General features: G+C 41.4%; 1 protein-coding gene across 6 annotated transcripts in view; it reads left to right on the top strand.

Annotated features, from left to right (window-relative positions):
• Positions 1-21,538, top strand: part of UACA (uveal autoantigen with coiled-coil domains and ankyrin repeats) — a 73,023-nt gene that overhangs the window by 18,711 nt on the left and 32,774 nt on the right. The window contains exon 1 of one of the 6 annotated variants that reach the window (XM_043493471.1): positions 18,737-19,185. The exons of 4 other annotated variants lie outside the window; for them this stretch is intronic. In XM_043493471.1, coding sequence (XP_043349406.1) covers positions 19,147-19,185 — 39 coding nt within the window. In that variant the 5' untranslated portion in view covers positions 18,737-19,146. Of the gene's footprint in view, positions 1-18,736; positions 19,186-21,538 lie in introns of those variants that run through there. One more of the 6 variants, XM_038420580.2, reaches the window with a different exon arrangement.

Raw genomic sequence — 21,538 nt, 5'->3', positions numbered from 1 at the left:
GCTGCTCTAGGTCCCCAGGACCAGTGCTGGTCCCCGTAGACATCTGTTACTTAACCATACCCTTTACCAGAGCTCCGGCCTTGGGGGTACTCTGCCTTGCAGTTGACCTCTCTAGGGATATGTGATAATGGAAACAGACACAGGCTTTGCAGAGGGTTCCTAAATCAATCCCTCTTTACTTTAGACAGCACAAGAAACATACAGATCTAGACAAAACCATAAAACACTGTACACGTTTCCCTGCTTCAGTTTCCTCACCACTCCTGAGTACTCTTTGGGCTTAGGTCAGAGTCTCTTAGAGCGTATCCTGAATCCTTCCTCTCCTGCACATGGCTTCCTTTCCGAATCATGGAATCCATCTCTGAACCCTGCAGTCAGTGACCTTCCGTGCATGCTCTCAAATGATCAGTAAGGGACCCTTCTTTTTATAACTTCCCGTCCCCTTTGTTGGGTCACCTCCCATTAGTCGTCCACCAGGGGCTCTGCTTCCTGATTACCACTCCCTTGGAGATCAGACTTGAAAAACTGGCTTGCTCTGGGTGGTAGCCGTCTTTGTCCATGAGTACTTCATATGAATAGGCCTTCAAATTTAATGAGCCTCCACTGTTATCTTTGTGCCAGGTGCAAGAATTTCTCCTGTCACCATCTGTGGGTTTCAGCTCAACATGGAGGCAAAATTCAGCAGAAAAGGCATACAAACCCCACATTCAAAATAGAGTTTTCAGTTTGACACAGATATCCATAGAGAGGCCCCAGTATCAAACAATTAGTAAGCTGTACATTTGCCAGATAATCACAGCCTTAAGGAATGGTGACCTTTGCAGGGTAGCATAAAGGTTTTTGCCTTTTTCTCCTTCTGTATAAACAGTTTAAGATGGGGGGGGGGGGGTTGTCAGAGTAGGGTCTGGCATAACAGCTGCATTTGAGGAGTTTCTGAAAATATGTTGGCTTATGACTGTCGCTCACGAAAGCTTATGCTCAAATAAATTTGTTAGTCTCTAAGGTGCCACAAGTTCTCCTTTTCTTTTTTGCGAATACAGACTAACAGGGTGCTACTCTGAAACTTCTTACACGGGTACTCTCTCTTGGTGGCATGTTTCCCTTCTGCTTGGTCTCTGCTGGTACTGAAGCCTTATTTGGCTCCTAACTGGCTGTTTTGTTGCGAAGAGTCTGCCCCGATTCTGCATGCAGGAGAAGACTTTGGAGGAAAAGGGATATTTTCTGCTACTGTCATTGTCGTCTCTGAAGGCGTTCAGTGGTGGGAGATTATCTCAAGATCATAACTAAAACAAGTAAGCAGGGAGATACTCTGCTGTTAACTGCCTCTGCTGAGTTAGGAAAGTAGACCTGGGTGTGACAAAACTAATAGACTCCAAAGCATCTTGTTTGAGGATATTCTGCTATCTCTCAGTCTACTACTGACAGAGGAACAGCACCCAGGAGATACAAACTCAAGCCCTCTGGGTTTGGATGCATTGTACAGATAAAGGCAAACTTGAGTTCCACAGCATACATTTTTTTAAAAAAAATGTCTATTGGGCCTGGTAATTGCTGCTGTGATAATCGAACCTGAAAAACTCTAAGCCAGTGGTCATCAACCCATCGATCGCGATTGTCTGGTCGATCCTGGAGCCTCTGCCAGTCGATCGCAATCTCTGCGGCTAGTGGTGCAGCAGGGCTCTGACAGACCGTGGCCCCACACCACTCCCGGAAGCGGCTGGCTGGCTGCTGGCATGTCTCTGCGGTTTCTGGGAAGGAGGGGGACAGCAGGTGCCTGTGCAACTGCTGACCCCACAGCTCCCATTGGCCTGCCTGAGCCCTGCTGCGCCGCTGACCAAGAGCTGCCTATGGTAAGCGCCTCCTGGCCGGAGCCTAGACCTTGCACCCCTCCTGCACCAAACTCCCTCCCAGAGCTTGCATCCCTCACTCCTGCACCCTAACCCTTCCCCAGGCTCAACCCGGAGCCCCCTCCCATACTCTGAACTCTTTGGCCCCAGCCCATAATCCGCACCCTGTCCTGCACCCTAACCCCCTGCCCCAGCCTGGTGAAAGTGAGTCAGGGTGTGGGAGGGCGAGCGATAGAGGGAATGGGGAATGGAGTGGGCGGGGCCTCGGGCATGGGGGGGTAGATGCTGGGTTGTTCTTGAAATCAAAAAGTGATCTTGTGCATAAAAAGGTTGGAGACCACTGATGTAAGCCTTCTACAAGGATAGTCTATAAATAACTAACTATTGCTGATCTCACCATGTGATTGTCATTCCCTACATTTTCAGCAGCTCTGTGTCCTTTCTGCTACCTCTGGTAACTTAAGAACATCCTGTGTCTCTCTTTCCAGAACTGCAAGAGTAATCATCATTCTTGGTACCATATGTACTCTGAATGCCTTCAAAGACCTCTACTGGCAGGCCCTCATTTATTCACTACTTAGTTGATATAGCAAGTGGGGAAATTTGTTTTTTGAAGATCCCATTAATTCTAAGGGACATTGCTAGCACAAGGTTGGTAGGGTCAGACTTCTATCTCTTTTTAAAATGCTACTATTTACACTGTTGGTTATGTATGCACTCCCCCCATCAAATTAAATGCTGTAAATGAACTCTTGAGCAGCTCCAAGTGGGGAGAGGAAGGGATATGTTTCAAAGCTGCAGGGAAATGAGAGAGAGAACTTGGTTACCTCTGAAGTTATAATATGCAGGGTAAGCTTAAATTAGTGGCAGCTCTCAGCTGTAAATGATTAGAGAGGATTTACTGAATAGTTTTCATTTTCTCAGCTACTGGCAAACTCCAATTACCACCTGCTTAAACTGTTGCATAATGCAAAAAGCATCATCATGCGGGACTTCTTTACTTGCCCTTTAATTTGGTTTATGTGTCAATTTCTCATCACCATGCCTGCACTAGTTTAATCTTTAGATAATTTTCCATTTCTTTAAAATGATAGAGAAAACTTCAGGCACCAGTTATTTTTATAGTTCTTTCAGACAGTTCCTATTGGGTTCCCATTTAAGATGGAATTTAATTGTGTTTTCAGTTACCTAATTTAAGACACCAATTGCTGCCGGACTAATTACAATGTCAGTTTGTTTCATGGAATGACATTAGTCATTCCATACCAGGAAAGTACATGTTTGAGTCTGCTGTTGAGGAGACATCTGTGATGAGGTGGTTTCTAAGAAGGTAATTTTAAAAGCTTTATACAGCCATCAAGCGCTTTCTCAGGGTTGTCTGTTCAAACTTCAGTGGAAACACTCCGATCCTCAACCTCTGAGGGTGGATCAGAGTTGTGCTACCACAACTCGTAGTACTTATATCATGTAGTACTACAAGTACTACATCATATTCGCCCCTACGCAGAGGGCCCATACAAACTAGAGGACTTAGATGGAACATAAACCTTGTGCTGGCCCTCTGCAAAGGCTTGAATTTCACCCTAAATTTCTAAGGCACTAAAAAAAGAACAATGGAAAAGCAGGAATGCTACAAAACAAGGTGCAGCATACATATTAAAAAACTAGTTAAATATAGGAGAATGAAGATGAATCCATAATATCTAAATGAGGAATGAGCTTTCTTCTGCACCTACCCAATATCAAGTGTGCTTGTAGACTCAGACTTTGAGGTCATCATGCTTATCTAGTATGACCTCCTCTGCATTGTAGGCCACAGGACCTGACCCATAACCTCTGATTGAGTTACTGAAGTTCTCAACTCTTGATTTTAAAACTTCAAGTTACCCAGAGAATCTACCATTTACTCCAGTTCAAACCAGCAAGTGACCCGTGCCCCACCCTGTAGAGGAAGATGGAAAACCCCCCAGTGTCTCTGCCAGTCTGACCTGGGGGGAAAAGGCCTTCCCGTCCCCAAATATGGCACTGAGTTAGACCCTGAGCATGTGGGTGAGACCCACTGGCCAAAAGCCTATGAAAGAATTCTTTGTAGTAACTAGAGCCCTCCCCATCTCGTGCCCCATCTCCAGCCACTGGAGACATTTGCTAATATCATTTGTGGAAGGGCCATGTGCCACTGCAGGTGGTGACATACCATACCCTGCATAAACTTATCAAGCTCAGTCTTTAAACAAGTTAGGTTTTTTGTCCCCCCCCGGAAAACTGTTCCAGAACTTCATTCATTTGGTGGTTAGAAACCTTTGTCTAATTTCAAGCCTAAACGTATTGAAGGCCACATTATATCCATTTGTTCTTGTGCCAACATTGCCCTTTAACTTAAATAACTCTTCTCCCTCACTGGTGTTTATCCTTCTGATGTATTTATAGAGAGTAATCCTATCTCTCCTCAGCCTTCTTTGTTAGGTTAAACAAGCCAAGTTTCTTAAGTCTCCTCTTGTAAGGCACGTTTTCCATTTCTCTGATCATTCTAGTAGCTCTTCTCCAACATGTGTTCCAGTCTGAATTAATCTTTCTTAAACATGGGTGTCTGAATTGCACACAGTGTTCTGGATGAGGTCTCACCAGTGCCTTGTATAATGGTAATAACATTTCCCTGTCTCTACTGGAAATACTATGCCTGATGCATCCTAGGATTGCATTAGCCTTTTGCGTGGCTGCATCACATGGGCGGCTCACAGTCATCCTGTGACTGAACAATACACCCAGGTCTTTCTCCTCCTCTGTCGCTTCCAACCAATACGTCCCCACCTTGTAGCAAATTTTGTTGTTGGTACCTAAGTGCATGACTTTGCACTATTCATCCCATTTCTATTACTCCCATTTTCAAGGTCATCCAGATCTTCTTGTATGATGATCTAGTCTTTCTCTGTATTGGCAAAATCTCCCAACCTTGTCATTTACAAATTAGCACACTCCCACTTTTTGTGCCAAGGTTATTAATTAAAATGTTAAATAAGTTTGGTCCCAAGACTGATCCCTGAGGAACTTCACTAGTAACCTCCCTCCAGTCTGACAGTTCACCTTTCCCGATGACCGATTCTAGCATCCCCTTTAACCAGTTCCTTACCCACCTTTCGATTCTTGTATTAATCCCTATCTTCTCCACTTTAACTAATAATTCCCTATGTGGAATTGTATCAAATGCCTTACTGAAGTGCAGGCAGATTAGATCTTCTGCATTTCCTTTGTCATGGTCTTATCTTCTTAAAAAATAGATCAAGTTGGTCTGACACAATATAGCTTTTTGCAAACCAATGTATTCTGTCCCAGTTACTGTTTAACTCTGTTCTTAACTACTTTCTCTTTCAAAATTTGTCCTAAGACCTTACCTTGACCTCAATTGTTTGCAACGGGCCTGTTTTTCCCTGATCACCTTTTTTCCTTTCTTAAATATAGGTGCTGTATTTGTAATTCTCTAGTCATAGAGTATGGTCTCTGAGTTCACAGATTCATTAAAAATCCTTGCTATTTCAAGTGCCAGTTCCTTTTAATATTCTTGGATGAAGATTATCCAGGCCCCCTTGTTTGGTCCCATTAAACTGTTTGTGTGTCACCTCGAATGTGATCATCTCTACCTCCATTGTTCCCATTAGCCACCCTGTCACTGTGCCCAGGCTTCTTGTTACTCTTATTCAAAACTCAGTCAGTGTGTTCATTTATTTTTTAGGCCATGGTTGGATTATCTTTAATCTCCACCCCATTCTCAGTGTTCAGCAGTCCCAGTTCTTCTTTCCTTGTTTTCTTTTTATTTATGACTAAATAATCTTTTACAATTGCAAAGAAAATTCAAACCAATTCAAACCAAAGTCCACCTCTGTGTGGCTTTCCCCAGTTCTCACTTTTTCTCTACACTTTCTGACCTCCAGAGGTAGTTTTCCTTGCTGATCCATCTCTTCTTCAGTTCTTCTTCAGGGTAATTTAGGAGAGTATTCCATGAACTCAGTGGAGACTGGTTGCTGTGTGCCTTTTTTATTTGGATTAATGGGGTCTGATTTGCTTTTAATGCTTCCAGATGAATTTTGACATTGTGAGATTGAACTATTTTTACATGGGCTTGAAGAGCAGTTAAAGTGAAGATTCTGAGTGAGGCAGTATGATGTGTGATCTCTTATTATTAGATAAATGTACGTCTTTCATTTGAAAAATAAAATATATTATTTGCAATTTCCAGCAGCACTGGAAGTATCATTGTTTGAGGGTTAGCCATTGTCAAGAGGAAAAGATTATAGCAGTATACAAATTATTAGGTGTCTGCTCTATATAGCTTCTCCAGCTATCTTACTTCTGGTTCTGCAGAACAGAATGCCAATATTTCACTGTCACAGGGTGATAGAAGCTAATGTATAAACACATTGTTCACCTTTCAGATGTTACCTTTGGCATTTTGGCATGTAGACTTTCCCTGCTGAATTTCTTTCTGGTGTCTTGTCCTGTGGAGAAGATCTGTGCTACTTGTTAGCGTTCTGAAGATGTCTTACTGCTGTGTGCTGAGGTCAGAGGGTAGGAAATGCTTCTGAGAAGGGAAATATTGTGGGGTGGGGCGAGTAAAAGAAAGGTTGAAATCTTCCTAAATTTGGCAATTTAAATTTGTTCAATAGGATAAAACTGAAGGAAGAAGGGTCACTTTTGTGAGTCAAAGGGGTAGGGGGTACAGGTGACAACTCTGTGGAAGTTGAGGGTGGAAGGAAGGAAAGTGGACAGTGGCATCCCATGGGGCCTAGGTAGTGGAGGGGTTTAGGATGCAACTGGCTACTACAAGGACATTTCCAGCCTCAGGTGGGAATTTTTAAAAATTTTTAATTCCCCCCGGATCCAGTGTTTGAAAATCTGAGTCCATGACTGACTGAGAACTTATTGCTCTCTTAGAGGCTAAAAGAGAAGCTGCTGATGGAGGGAGAAATGTAGCAGAACAAAAACAAATAAAATCAGTGCTTGGTAGAGGGCACTTACTTTGGGACTCACTCTATTAGGAGACTTCTGTGGGAGAAGATTGGTTTAAGAGCCTATCGGTATGTCTGCACTAAGCTAGGAGTGTGACAGGCAGTGCTAGGTCTGCTTGAGTTAGTGTGCTAAAAATAGCAGTACAGGCATTTGGGCTGGAGTTTAGGCTCTGAAGCGCGCCCCCACCCCTTTCAGAGCTGCTGCGTCTCCACAGCTATTTTTAGCACTGTATTGTGAACCCTAGTCTGCGGACTCTGAGACTCACTACCGTGGGCTGCTGCTTACAGTATACAGGTACTGGTTAAGAACTCTGAAATTGCAGCACCACCTGGAGTCCGGGAGAAGTGGTCCAAAGCCCTCCTCTCACTTCTGAAAGGTAATTGTTTAGCTGAAAGGGGGCAGAGCAGGGCACCTCTTCTGCCCTGAGCAGAGGCTACCATAGCAGTTACGGGAGGGGATCTATCCCACTCTGGCCAACAAGCAGCCAAAGACCAGAGAAAGTAGGGCTATTTCTGTTCAGAATGAGCTGCTGTTAGTTCTCCCAAGTCAGCATTTTTCCCCATGTGGGACAAGGGAAATCATGGGGATTCCTTAAAAGTTGCCAGGTTTCTGCAGTTGTGCAGCGAGCTTTTAGACGCAGAACTTAAGATCATCACAAACATTGGCTAATTAGACCCAGAACTTTAAATATAATCTACATATTTATTAAATACCTATTACCTGTGGTCATCCTGTTCCTTGTGGTAATCCCATCAAATGATGTCTTCTCTAGGAGTCCTCTTCCTACAAAGTACTCTAATTACCTGGATGTAATGATCTAAAATACTTTATGGGCTTTTAGAGCACCTTTCATCAAGGCCTTTACAAAAGTTAATTATAGATGAAAGATATTCTATAAGCATAAAGTGTTGGAAATTGTTACACCCAGGTAGATTTATCTGGCACTGGCTTTGCTTTCAAAACATCCCCTCCTATATGTACTTAAAAGGTTTAAAATTTTAATGTCTGATGTGTATATTTTTAACTTAATCCAAAATTTGCATCATAAGCTAATAGTTTGTTTAGACTTAATTTTTGAGCAAGTAAAATCTTTATCTGCTCCAACTACTTCTCAATACATTGTATCCTTATAAAGGATAACTGGCAAAGCTGTGCTCTCTGAGATCACGGATTAAAACAAAAAACAATGTTGAACTCTGTGGAAGTAAAAACTGTTTTCTCTGTGACAAACTTTTGTTTGGCACTTTTGAACTTCATGTGTTTATGTGATTAAATGGGATCAGAATGCAAAGTTTATGTGCTAGAACAGCTAAAAACAGCTAATTTTGAATTGGAAGTAGTAATTGCTACAATGTAGATGCATGTCTTAATCATGAAACGCAAAGCTGAATTCTGTTTTTCATAAACCAGCCTGTTCACTTCCAGCCATAAACTAAACCAGAAGGGCCTGTTTACAAATTAAATAGGACGAAAACATTATCTTGCAATTTCCCATGTCAGTGTTTCTCCTTTGAGTTTAAATATATATATTTTGCTTCCCTGCCGGGTGTGGGAATCTGTTTAAACTCTGCAATTACAGGTTTGAAATTGTGGGCAGAAAGGGGGAAAATAGTGACGATCATACACCCACTGTGTTTTTAATCCTTATAGATATGTCCTAGGGCTTTGTAGTAGCTAATCCATTTACCATTTTCGTAATAGGTAGCTGCAAGATCATGTACTTGGTTTCATAAAAATAGAATGGTAAGAATGCTCTTTCAAGTTTATGTAATGCTTTTTGTATATTAAGGGTTTGAGAGTGGTTCAGCAGTAGACTTTTTTTAAACATACTGCTAGTAGCAAAAGCTCTATGCAGGGTGAATATCAGGTAAACTAAACATTTTTTTTTCTTTTTCTGTTTTATACCTCTTGAATGTGGATTTTAAACACACAAACAAACCCCCAAAAGACTGTTTGAATTCCTGGGCATATGTATTCCAGATCTACATTTCCTCCTTATGCTGTAAACAAAGTGTGTGTACAGGAAAGTCCTTCTAGTCAAAACTTGTATTGACATCAATGACCTTTCTATGCCTGGAATGAGAGAGGAGGCTACCCACTGTGTAAGTGAGTGGGATTTTTCAAAAGCACTCTCTACTTGTCTATGTGTTCCCAATGGGAGTTTTACTTACTGAGTTGGTTGGGAACAGAGTTAGTCCAATATAATATTTTTTTCCTTTCAAAACAAGGCCTTTTTCCAGGTGTAAAGCTAACAGGGATTTGGCAGCTGTTATTCCTTTAAGAACCTTATTGTTGCGCCAGAGTTTTAGATAACTTTTTTGTTTTTGTATTTAACCAAATCCAAATGTGGAAAGTCAAATCAATTAATCTTTTAGGTCAAAGTAAGTTAAGGCCTCTGGTGTACACTCATACTGATTTATTTAGATCTTTTTATAGGGTAAATGTTGGATCCTTGTATAATACTGCATTGTTTAAAAATATTTGGACATCAGCGGAGACATTTTAGCTACTTGGATAAATTTACATGAGCTGCATTAAAGGGTCAGACATACTGGGGTGAGAAGCCTTGATTTTTTTTTTTTAATTTTAATTTTTTAAAATTCTCATAGCTGGTTGCTAACAATCTCCTTTATTTCTATAAGGCCTGGGGGGAGGAAGGGTTCTTGAAGTGGGGGGTGGGGATGTGGGGAGCGAAAGTGGGGGACATCATTGGCACTTATTTTGTGCAGGTACCCACAAAGAGGTTTTTAAAGTGCACTATGGATGTTGCTTTTCTTCAGGTTAGATTTTTGTACAATGGTGCTTATCTGGCCAAAGATGTTTCCCTTGTGACTTGATTCCTTTTCAGGTCTCTTAAATTGGAATGCTTTAGTTTATAATATTACATGGGAGAAGGGACAATAAACAGAAGAAATTACTAAATCTACCATCTTTTTAACCATTATCTCACCATATTAGCATTCCATCCTTGCATGCTGCTCCATATAGGTGTATCAGTACAGGCAACATAGGGCACTATACCCGCTGTAGAAATCTTATAGAGCTAGAATGAAAGTACACCTCCATTCTCCCCCGCCCCAGTCCTCCTCTGATTTCTGGAGCTGTCACGCTGGTGCCTCTTACTCTGAATGGACTGCTGCCATCAAACTGCCCTTTCATATGGTCTCTCTCCTGCAAGATGGGTTTCTGATTATGTAATTTGAACAGCCACAAGTGAATCATGTCACTGTAAAGCTGTTGAACATCAGCTCAGGTAGTTAGCATCCCATACTCTGCTTTGTTTTGGAATAGAGTGAACAGTGTGAGTCCTTCACTCTCACTCTTGCTTCCAGAACTTTCTTTGGCCTTCTTTCCCCTCCATTTATTTAGGCCTCTCTTCCCTTGAAGGGCACTGAATAGGCTAAGATAAAATTAATTATGTCCCTGTGGCAAGGCTGTTCCAATAACGTTTTAGAAATGAACAGGAAATGAGGAGGATTGCAATATTTCCTTCCAGTGCTGACTAGCCAGTCCAGTGCAGTTGCCTTCGTGCCACCATGTCCTTATTTCTCTTCTTGTGGGACATAGGGTTGCTGGGTATCTGATTTTTTGACTGGAACACCTAGTTGAAAAGGGAACCTGGCAGCTCTGGTCAGCACCACTGACCAGGCCATTAGAAGTTCAGTTGGTGGCGCAGCAGGGCTAAGGCAGGCTCCCTGCCTGCCATGGCTCTGCACAGCTCCGAGAAGCAGTAGCATTTCTCCCACTCCGGCTCCTAGCATGTGGAGCCCCCTGGCCTGCCCCCACCCCAAGCAACGGCTTTGTAGCTCCCATTGGCCGGGAAGCACAGCCAATGGGAGCTGTGGGGGCTGTGTCTGTGGATGAGGCAGCGCAGAGATCCGCCTGGCCGCTACTCTACCTAGGAGCCACAGGGGGGGCATGTTGCAGCTTCTGGGAGCTGCTTCAGGTAAGCGCGGCCTGGAGCTTGCACCCCTGACCCACTCCCGTGCCCCAACCTCTTGCCCCAGCCCGGAGCACGCTCCTGCATTCCAAAACCTTCATCCCCAGTGCTACCCCAGAGCCCGCACCCCCAGCCAGAGCCTTCACGCCCCCCACGCCCCAACCCCCTGCCTCACCCCTGATCCCCCTCCTGCCCTCTGAACCTCTTGGTCCCAGCCCAGAGCTCCCTCCTGCACCCCAACCCTTCATCCCTGGCCCATGCCCCTTCCCGCATTCCAACTCACTGCCTCAGCCTGGAGCCCCCTCCTGCACCCTGAACTCCTCATTTTTGGTCCCACCCCAGAACCCACACCCCCCCGGTGGAGCCTTCACCCTCATCCTTACCCCCTCCCACACCCGATCCCTGAGCCAGCCTGGTGAGAGTGAGCAACAGGGGATGGAGTGAGCAACAGGTGGGCGGGCCACGGATGTTCGGTTTTATGCAAGTAGAAAGTTGGCAACCCTAGTGGGACATAGAATCATAGGACTGGAATGGACCTCAAGAGGTCATCTAGTCCAATCCCCTGCATTCGCGGCAGGACTGATTATCTAGACCATTCCTGACAGGTGTTTGTCTAATCTGCTCTTAAAAATCCCCAATGATGGAGATCCCACAGCCTCCCTAATCAATTTATTCCAGAACTTAACCACCCTGACACCTAGGAAGTTTTTTCTAGTGTCCAACCGAAACCTCCTTTGCTGCAATTTAAGCCCATTGCTTCTTGTTCTATCTTCAGAGGTGAAGAAGAACAATTTTTCTCCCACCTCCTTGGAACAACCTTTTACATGCATGAAAACTGTTATCATGTCCCCTCTAATCTTCTTTTTTCCAGACTAAACAAACCCAATTTTTACCATCTTCCCTCATAGGTCATGTTTTCTAGACCTTTAATCATTTTTGTTGCTCTTTTCTGGACTCTCTCCAATTTGTCCACATCCTTCCTGAAATCTGGCGCCCAAAACTGAACACACAACTCCAGCTGAGGCCTAATCAGTGCGGAGTAGAGCCCAAGAATTACTTCTCATGTCTTGCTTACAACACTCCTGCTAATACATCCCAGAATGATGTTCGCTTTTTTTGCAGCAGTGTTACACTGTGTGACAAGGTTGGGCCAGATGGCTACAGGAGAGTGATAGAAGGCAGATATATTAGCCCCAGGTCAAGTAGGTCCCTCTTACCTGGGGAAGGTAATGGGGAAGGTTGCAGAACAATCAGGAACTTTCTAGAAACAATTAAGGCAGACAGGCTGATTAGACACCTGCAGCCAATCAAGAAGCTGTTAGAATCAATTAAAGCAGGCTAATCAGGGCACCTGGGTTTAAAAAGGAGCTCACTTCAGTTTGTGGTGTGTGTGAGGAGCTGAGAGCAAGAGGCGCAAGAAGCTGAGAGTGAGAACATGGACTGCTGGAAGACTGAGAAGTACATGTATTATCAAACATCAGGAGGAAGGTCCTGTGGTGAGAATAAAGAAGGTGTTGGGAGGGGGCCGTGGGGAAGTAGCCCAGGGAGTTGTAGCTGTCACGCAGCTGTTACAGGAGCCACTGTAGACAGCTGCAATCCACAGGGCCCTGGGCTAGAACCCGGAGTAGAGGGCGGGCCCAGGTTCCTCCATCCCCCCAACTCCCTCCTTGACACCGGAGGAGTTGAACTGGACTGTGGGTTCCACCAGAGGGGAAGGTCTCTGGCCTGTTCCCCAATCCACTAGGTGGATCAGCAGAGACTGCGGGGATTGTTCTTCTTCCTTTCCCCATGCTGGCCAGTGATGAGGCTAACTGAGTGAACGGCAGATTTGAGCCACAAAAGTGGCCAAACTGAGGGCTGCCGTGAACCTCTGAGGCGAGAAAATCCGCCAGTAAGCGCAGGACCCACCAAGGCAGAAGAGGAACTTTGTCACAACTGTTAACTCTAATTTAGCTTGTGGTCCACTATGACTCCTAGATCCCTTTCTGCAGTACTTCTTCCTAGGCAGTCATTCCCATTTTGGGTGTGTGCAACTGATTTGTTTCTTAAGTGAAGTACTTTGCATTTGTCCTTATTGAATCACAGAATCACAGAATATCAGGGTTGGAAGGGACCTCAGGAGATCATCTAGTCCAACCCCCTGCTCAATTGAATTTCATCCTATTTACTTCAGGCCATTTCTCCAGTTTGTCCAGATCATTTTGAATTTTAATCCTATCCTCCAAAGCACTTGCAACCACTCCCAGCTTGGTATCATCCGCAGACTTTATAAGTGTACTCTGTATGCCATTATCTAAATCATTGATGAAGATATTGAACAGAACTGGACCCAGAACTGATCCCTGTGGGACCCCACTCAAATGCCCTTCCAGCATGACTATGAACCACTGATAACTACTCTGATGAAGTGAGCTGTAGCTCATGGAAGCTTATGCTCAAATAAATTAGTTAGTCTCTAAGGTGCCACAAGTTCTCCTTTTCTTTTTGCAGATACAGACTAACACAGTTGCTACTCTGATCTCTGGGAATGGTTTTCCAACCAGTTTTGCACTCACCTTACAGTAACTCCATTTAGGTTACATTTCCCTAGTTTACTTACGAGAAAGTCATGTGGGACAATATCAAAAGCTTTACTAAAATCAAGATATATCATGTCTACTGCTTCCCCCCATCCACCAACCTGGTACCCTGTCAAGGAAAGCTATCAGCTTGGTTTGACACGATTTGTTCTTGACAAATCCATGCTGACTGTTGTTTATCACTGTATTATCTTCTAGGTGTTCGCAAATTGATTGCTTAATTATTTGCTCCATTATCTCTCCGGGTACAGAAGTTAAGCTGACTGCTCTGTAATTCTCTGTATTGTCCTTATTTCCCTTTTAATAGATGGGCTCTATATTTGCCCTTTTCCAGTCTTCTGGAATCTCTCCCGTCTTCCATGACTTCTCAAAGATAATTGCTAATGGCTCAAATGTTTCCTCAGTCAGCTCCTTGAATATTCTAGGATGCATTTCACCAGGCCCTGGTGACTTGAAGACATCTAATTTGTCTAAGTAATTTAACTTTTTCTTTCTGTATTTTAGCCTCTTCTGATCCTACCTCATTTTCACTGGTATTCACTATGTTAGATGTCCAATCACCACCAACTTTCTTGGTGAAAACCGAAACAAAGAAGTCATTAAGCACCTCTGCAATTTCCATGTTTTCTGTTATTTCTCTCTTCCTCCCCCCCACCCACCATTGAGTAATGGGCCTACCCTGACCTGAGTCTTCCTCTTGCTTCTAATGTATTTGTAGAATGTTTTCTTGTTAACCTTTATGTCCCTAGCTAGTTTGATCTCATTTTGTACCTTGGCCTTTCTAATTTTGTCACTACATACTTGTGTTATTTGTTTATATTCATCCTTTGTAATTTGACCTAGTTTCCACTTTTTGTAGGACTTTTATTTTATTTTTTTTATTTTTAGATCATTGAAGATCTCTTGGTTAAACCAGGGTGGTCTCTGGCCAGACTTCCCGTCTTTCCTACGCAATGGGATAGTTTGCTCTTGTGCCCTTAATAATGTTTCTTTGAAAAACTGCTGACTGTCTTCTCTTGTTTTTCCCCTTAGATTTGCTTCCCATGGGATCGTACATACCAACTCCCTGAGTTTGCTAAAGTCTGCCTTCTTGAAATCCATTGTCTCTATTTTGCTGTTCTCCCTCCTACCATTCCTTAGAGTCATGAACTCTTATAATTTCATGATCACTTTCACCCAAGCTGCCTTCCACTTTCAAATTTTCAACCAGTTCCTCCTATTTGTCAAAATCAAATCTAGAACAGCCTCTCCCCTGTTAGCTGTCTCCACCTTCTCAACTAAAAAATTGTCTCCAATACATTCCAAGAACATATTGGATAATCTGTGCCCTGCTGTGTTATTTTCCCAACATATGTCTGGGTGGTTTGTTCCCCATCACCACCAGGTCCTGGGTTTTGGACGATTTTGTTAGCTGTTTAAAAAAAGCCTCACCTACCTCTTCTTCCTGGCTAGGTGGTCTGTAGTAGACCCCTACTATAACATCACCCTTGTTTTTTACCCCTTTTATCCTTACCCAGCGACTTTCAACAAGTCTGTCTCCATCGTAAGACAAGCTTCAGAACTCCTTAACCCTCTCTTGGAATCTCCTCCCCCTTACAACTAGCAGTGCATCCAGAATTTTGCAACTGGGATAAGGGGTAAAGCAATATGCAAATTAGCAACATTTTAATGAAAGAAAACTACATGAAATCACATGCTTGTGTGCACCACTAATGTTAATGGTACTGGCTGTCTCACAAAGTCGTTGCTTGTGTTTTGTGTCTTTAGTCAGCTCTCAATAAATAAACATTAGAGCTGATCAGTTCAAACATTTGAGACTGCAGTGTACTAGGAATGGAAAATGAACATTTCCCCAGTAGCCACAGTTGTTGGCAGAGTAACAAATCCTTACCAATACACAGATATTGTGATAGGATATTGGGTTACATTCACCAACACTTTAACTAATGGTCTCTTCCTTGCCAATATTTCCTCCATTGTTAATCAGTAGACCTGATCTTGTTTCTTGGGTAGATATTGTAAATAATGCTTAACTATAACCTTTCACCATAGCTGTATTTGCTAAAGTGTGTAGAGAGCTGAGCAATAGCATTGCAGGCAATGTCACTGTAAGTTCTTCACCAGCTTAATGGTACCTTTTTGCCAGTTGGTTGACAATACAACATGGAAAACTCTAAGTCAACACTTCCAATTTTTGTTCTGCTTTTGCAAGGCATTTGTTGAATTGATCCTCATGTGAAGGCATCTCTAATAGCCACTGATGCTCCTACGAGTTCTGTGTTTTAATATATTGATCATTAGTGCATGTCTAATTTATTTAGGGCACTTTTGGGCAAGAATCTAGAAAATACATTGTACATATCTTTCAAGGCAGTCTTCCTGATTTCAGGGAGATAGAACTTTTAAAGATATTTTAAAGGCAGATGCCAGTAAATCTACTTCTGAGAGATTTTCAAATCAATCCTTTCTCCTTGACTAAAGTTCTTGGCCTTTACACCCACTTAGTAAAACAGCTGCTCTGTTTTTAAGTGAGCACTGGCAATATTACCCTGCAAAGAAACCCTTGGTCTGTTGGCAATTAATTTAGCAGCTTTAGATTTCTACAGTGTTTTCATATTTGAAGACTAATTCTGTTTAAAAAAAAAAATGCAGTGCTATAGATTTAAACTTGTTCATACTGGGAGAATGTGGCAGAAGCATCATCGTCATGGCTGTCTTTACATTCTTTCCATATTTTAATTGTTCTTTTTATTGGCAGACTGTTTTGTCTTGAGTAAATTCCACTTTATCACAAGCTTTTTAAAAATTTTCCTTGCACCCCAGTTGATGCCATTAGTAAAAAAATTTATACAGATCTTCGTTGCTGTTTATGGTTTTGCATTTAACACACTATTTCACACATCCACTGTGTAAGAACTGTACTCTTTGTATAATACTTTGGTGCAGATGTTTTCTCCCTAGCAATGCAAATCTTTAATAATAATAAAAATTCATTTTCTGTTTTTTCTTAAAATGGCTCATTGTGGTGTTTTTGGGCATCTTTGAGAGAGGAGGCTTTTTTCCCTATAGTGTTTCATTATTTCCCACCCTTCAAGCTGTCTAGAGTCTAGCTAACCCAGGAAAGCCTTTACTATCATTCCAATCAGCTGCTGGGTAGGGTTTATTCAAAGCTGCCTTGTGGCTGATACCCTTTCCGGGTAGCCACATCTTCAATTATTTGGCCTTAAGTGGGCACAAAATAGGAGCAGTATTTTGTGGCATGAGACCCCCAAAGGCAATGACAGGCAGGGTGCTTCATGGAGGAACTTGCCATCTAAGAAGTTTTTGGCAGCCACAGGAGAAGTGAAGTCCAGGAGACTTGGATAAATATTGGTCTGTCAGCAGATAGAAATGTGAGAAAAGCAAAACTCTTTGTTGGGTGAAATTTGAAAAGAGAAGCAGCCTGGTTGTGAGCTGGGCACAGTCTTAGCTGAAATCATGCACCAGGGTGATAAATGGAGCCAAGAACTGTATCTAGCCAAGCATCTATATTGCCCTCATCACCATGATACCTACCTCAGAAATTTAATCTTTGGCACCAGCTCTTGGTTTTCAGGCTGTTGTTGGAAGTGTTCCTTTAAACTTTGATTCATTAAAGTGAGGGTGCAAATTTTTTCCTGGATCTTGTGCAGTATTGATGAGCCTTTTTAATTGGCCTCTCGGGACTTTCTTGTCCAGCCCGTATTGTGAACTGAGCAAACATTAAGTTCCTGTTGCTACGTCCTTCTGAGAATACAGTTTATGGCCTTATGTATGTTACAATATTGTCTCTCTAGTTCTGGTGGCATATGCTGCTCCCCCGTGAACTGACTGTTGATATTTAGAATGGGCTAGCGTGCTTTTTCCTGCTCCTTTCTCTAAGAATTTCCTCTTTATAATATGTCCATGTTCATCTATCTCATAGGTGAAAATTCAAACACATTTTTTTAAGTTCTTCGGCATGCTGGTGAGTTATGTTGTTGCAAACCCACTAATCTGACTCAGTGTGACCTGTTTTTTTATTTCAGTTGTGCTTTTAAACATATCCTTTTCAAAATCAGAGGGCTAACTTTATCTTCATTTTAGCATGTTCAGGGTAGGCTAATATGTTTTCCAAAATACCTTTTATAGCTGTAGGAGGTTGACTTGTTTCATGGTGATAAGATAACTGCTGGTATGACACAGACTGTATAAAATTCACTTAACCTTTGTTTTGTTGGAATGTTCCTGTCATGTGGAAACTTTGACAGCAAATAACTCCTTGGAACACGTTCTTTCAAAGAAAAAAAAAAAAAGTGTTTGATGTAACATAGGGTCTGCTCTGAAGGCCATGGATAAGATGTATGACTTCTTTCAGTATTATGAAAAATGATTGCCTTTTTTGTTTGACAGCAATTGTGTGCGCACAACCCCAAATGTGGACAGGAGGAGGCAGGATAGTGTACTGTGAAATGTCTGTTTTCCAAAAAGGTCTCCACAGAAAATTGTACTTGCAGTCTCACTGACTGTGTATGTTTAACAGTCTTGTGTCCTGCATATTTTCTTTTTTTATTACTGTGCACCACGTTTATATCTCCTACAGACAAAACAGCCAATAGTCACGATGTTGACCTAGTCCACTAAATATGGTGTTTAGGAGATTTCCACTGTTAAATTTAAAATGTGTGAAAGAGGACCCTGCATCTTCAATACTGTTAATCATTACACTGTCTATTTAATGGTTTGACAGCCTCTGTGGCTCTTCTCATTTGACATATTGGGGAGACAGACTGGCAGCAGAAGTAAGCTGAAACCTGGTTGTATTCAGAATGGGATTCATACTCTTAAAGGGAGAATTTTTTTTTTAAAGCAAAGGCATGTGCTTTTTCTAAATTAAAATCGGACACATTTTTGTCAAAATAGAATCACCCAGTCTATGTGCTATGTAGTCATTACTTTGCCTAAAGTCAGATCATCATAAAGCTGATTCCAGCTTTCGGTGTTGTTTGGTGGAATAGCTAAATCTGTTCCTGCCATTATTTGTAACATCCTGTTTAACAGTGATAACTGTGACCCTCATATAGTGTCAGTCAAAAGTTAATTTGACTAACATGTTTGTTCCTTTAAGGTGAAAGTTTGCACATCTGCAAAATGTGGCACCGTGGTGGTAGTTTCACACATGCTTGTCTCATTTGCTACCCATACGCATAAAATGTATTACTCACAGGATGAGCATGCATAAAATGTATTAGCAGCTATTTCTTTCTATCACTCAGCTATCAAGTACTGGACAATCAAAAAATAGAACTGGGCTGATGTGAGACTGTCTGCATATTGTTTACAGGATATTTCAGATCTGCGGAATATTACTGTGAGTCAGTCACTGAGGCAGTCTGTGCTGCAGCACAGAGTCTGCAGAAACAAAAGCTGTATGTAGGGTTTTCATGTGAAGTGCCAGAAAGGGACAGCCTAAGCAGTCAGTACGAAAGAAGGAACTCCTGTACCTGTCTTAGGCTGTCCCTGGGCAGTCTTTAAGGGAAAAAAACTTATTTTTGTAAGAGTTATGAAGTCTGAAGAAGATCCTGAAGATGGAGAAAATATAGTTGGGGATCCAAGCTAAGTGAAGGATGGAACAAAATGAATGTAGCGAAGAAAAAATAGTATATTGCTTAGAGCAGCCTGTTTTGAATTCTGGTTGGGTGCTTGCCTTGTAAACTGCAGCAGTTTGTAATTGAAATCGAGGTAAATTATTTGCTGCTGACAACAAGGAGTTGCAAGTTCTATGATGAGTTGTTGGTTTCCCTGTGCTGCTAGAAACACAGTAGGTATCTGGTATTTCCTATGAATGGAAGAGGTGTTTGTTTGTTTGTTTGTTTTTTTTAAGTAACCCTATCTGCACAAGTTCAACTTTTGTAAATATTCAAACTGTTCCTTACTTTTTATTTAGCATCCCTTATGTCTGTAGCCACTATAATAGTATTCATAAATGGAATTTCTTGTTAGCAGTTTCAACAACAAAAAGGTTAAAATAGAAAACAATGCTGTGAACCACTTCTTAATTGACAATTACTTGGTTTAGTGGACCATAGTAAATTGACATAAATTGAAAATAATCTGTGTAGAAATCACTAACCTTTATACTGTGCATTGTTTTCTTAGGACTTGATACTAAACTTTTTTTTTATACTAATCATTCTAAATTTGTGAAGATCTTAATTATGGGTATAACGACATAACATAGTAGTGGTTTTATTTGGAATATTTTTTATCATTTTAAAAGGAGCTTTATTGAAGAGTTTGAATTTGTTCACATTCATACATGTAAGAGCTTGAAGGTTAAGCCTGAAGATCTTTGACAATTTAAAGCATCTGTTTGCATGCAAAACATTTTATTGAATTCCCTTTGAACCTAATACACTGAATATAGTAGAACAGTGGTTTTTAGCCTTTTTTTCATTTGTGGATTCCTAAAAAAAATTTCAAATGGAGGTTTGGACCCCTCTGGAAATCTTAGACATAGTTTGCAGACCCCTGGGGGTCTGCAGACCACAGGTTGAAAACCACTGTATTAGAGTATTTAGTGGCAGCAAGAGGATCATACATAGTCTTTAAAGTATATAAACTTACACATGCAAAGAAATTTAGAGTGACAAGAAAAATGGCCAGTTTTCAGAGCAAAACAACTTATTTTCTCCAGTGCTAGCGTGCACGCTAGTTTAGTATGGAAGCAATGACTGGCTTTAGCTAAACACCAAAAAGTCAAAGGTGTTTTAATATAGTAAAATTTAGCTAATTTAGGTGGACTGGGAGAGAAATTCCAAAATAGATTTTAATTGACAAGTCAATGAACAACAAAAGGAAGGGTGTGAACACATTACAAAACACACTTCACTTCGACAGTTGTTTGTTTACTTCTACTTATTTGGTACTTACTGTACTAATAGTAACTGTTGTTGGTAGGATGTTTAGTAGTAAAAGAGAGATTATCCATTACTTATTTTATTACAATACAGAATAGAGGTTCCAGTCATGTTTGCAGCTCCATTGTATGAGGCATTCTGCAGAGTAATAGTCACTTCTTCAAATAGCAATGTGAGACCTTGGTACAGCTGTCTTTTTTTTGTATGGATTATCTATTCGCTTCTTTATTAAACACCCTTAGAAAGGCCAATGTTCCTTAATGAGGCAGAGTTTTTAGAATTCTGTTTTTTTTTCTGCCCAAGACTTGATTTTTTTAAAAAACATTTTTACATGAATATGTATTCTTGTTTTATGTACCTTTTTCTTGTTTTCCTTCCTTCATGTAAAGACTGACGAGGCTCTCCTGTTTAAAGATCCAGAAATCATAGATTGATGTTTTTGGCAATTTAAGACTGGAACAAAATATATTTCTTACAGTGCATAAATTTAAATGTTGCATTAACAATATCACTTTGCAGTGTTTTTATCAGAGAAAACACAAAAATGATTCAGCCTCTTTTCTTTGGAAATTTGGTTAGGTGTGCTGAATGCTAACTTGGTAGAAGAACTGGTTCTTACTAAATCAAGAACTTTAAAACTTTTATTCAGTGACCTGCAGCAGCTGGAAATAGCTTTGTTGTTGTTTTTAGTGAATTACATAGCTGCAAGTTTGGCTACCTAGAGACTAGCTTCTCTAACATTCCAGTATAATCCTGATTTCTCCCCCCGCCCTCCACCCCATGTCCTCGTCCTGTCAGCAACTTCACCGATCAATCTGAAATGTTGCATGCAGGATTTGAACTCCCAAGTGGAATTTTTCTGGAATGTAAAGGGCAATTTGGATAAAGTGATTTGGAGGCATATAGGTCAGAAATGGAAGTGGTTTTCACTTATTGGGATAGATTCCTAATATGTTTTGGCTTGTCAGATCTTTTAGACCAAGTGTGCTGAAACTCTAAATTTGTGGGTTAGGTTTTTTCTTTTTCTTTTTTTTTTTTTGTTTTGATGAGTGTTGTCTGACTAGTATTGGTGGGTGAACTACTTGGTTATTAAAAATGATTTATGCTTTCTTTACAAAATCTGCATAGCCAAGTACTCTGCAGGCAATTTGAAACAACTCTGTGAACTTCCTCATTCTCAAACTGCTTGAGGATATCTAAAATGTCTACACTGTTAATAGGAGAGAGCCGCACAGGGATCCTGATCTTCTCTTG

The sequence above is a fragment of the Dermochelys coriacea genome, chromosome 10 (assembly GCF_009764565.3).
Source record: "Dermochelys coriacea isolate rDerCor1 chromosome 10, rDerCor1.pri.v4, whole genome shotgun sequence".
NCBI lineage: Eukaryota > Metazoa > Chordata > Testudines > Dermochelyidae > Dermochelys > Dermochelys coriacea.
Note: the sequence above shows the minus strand (reverse complement) of the source record. Positions and strands in the feature narration are given on the sequence as shown.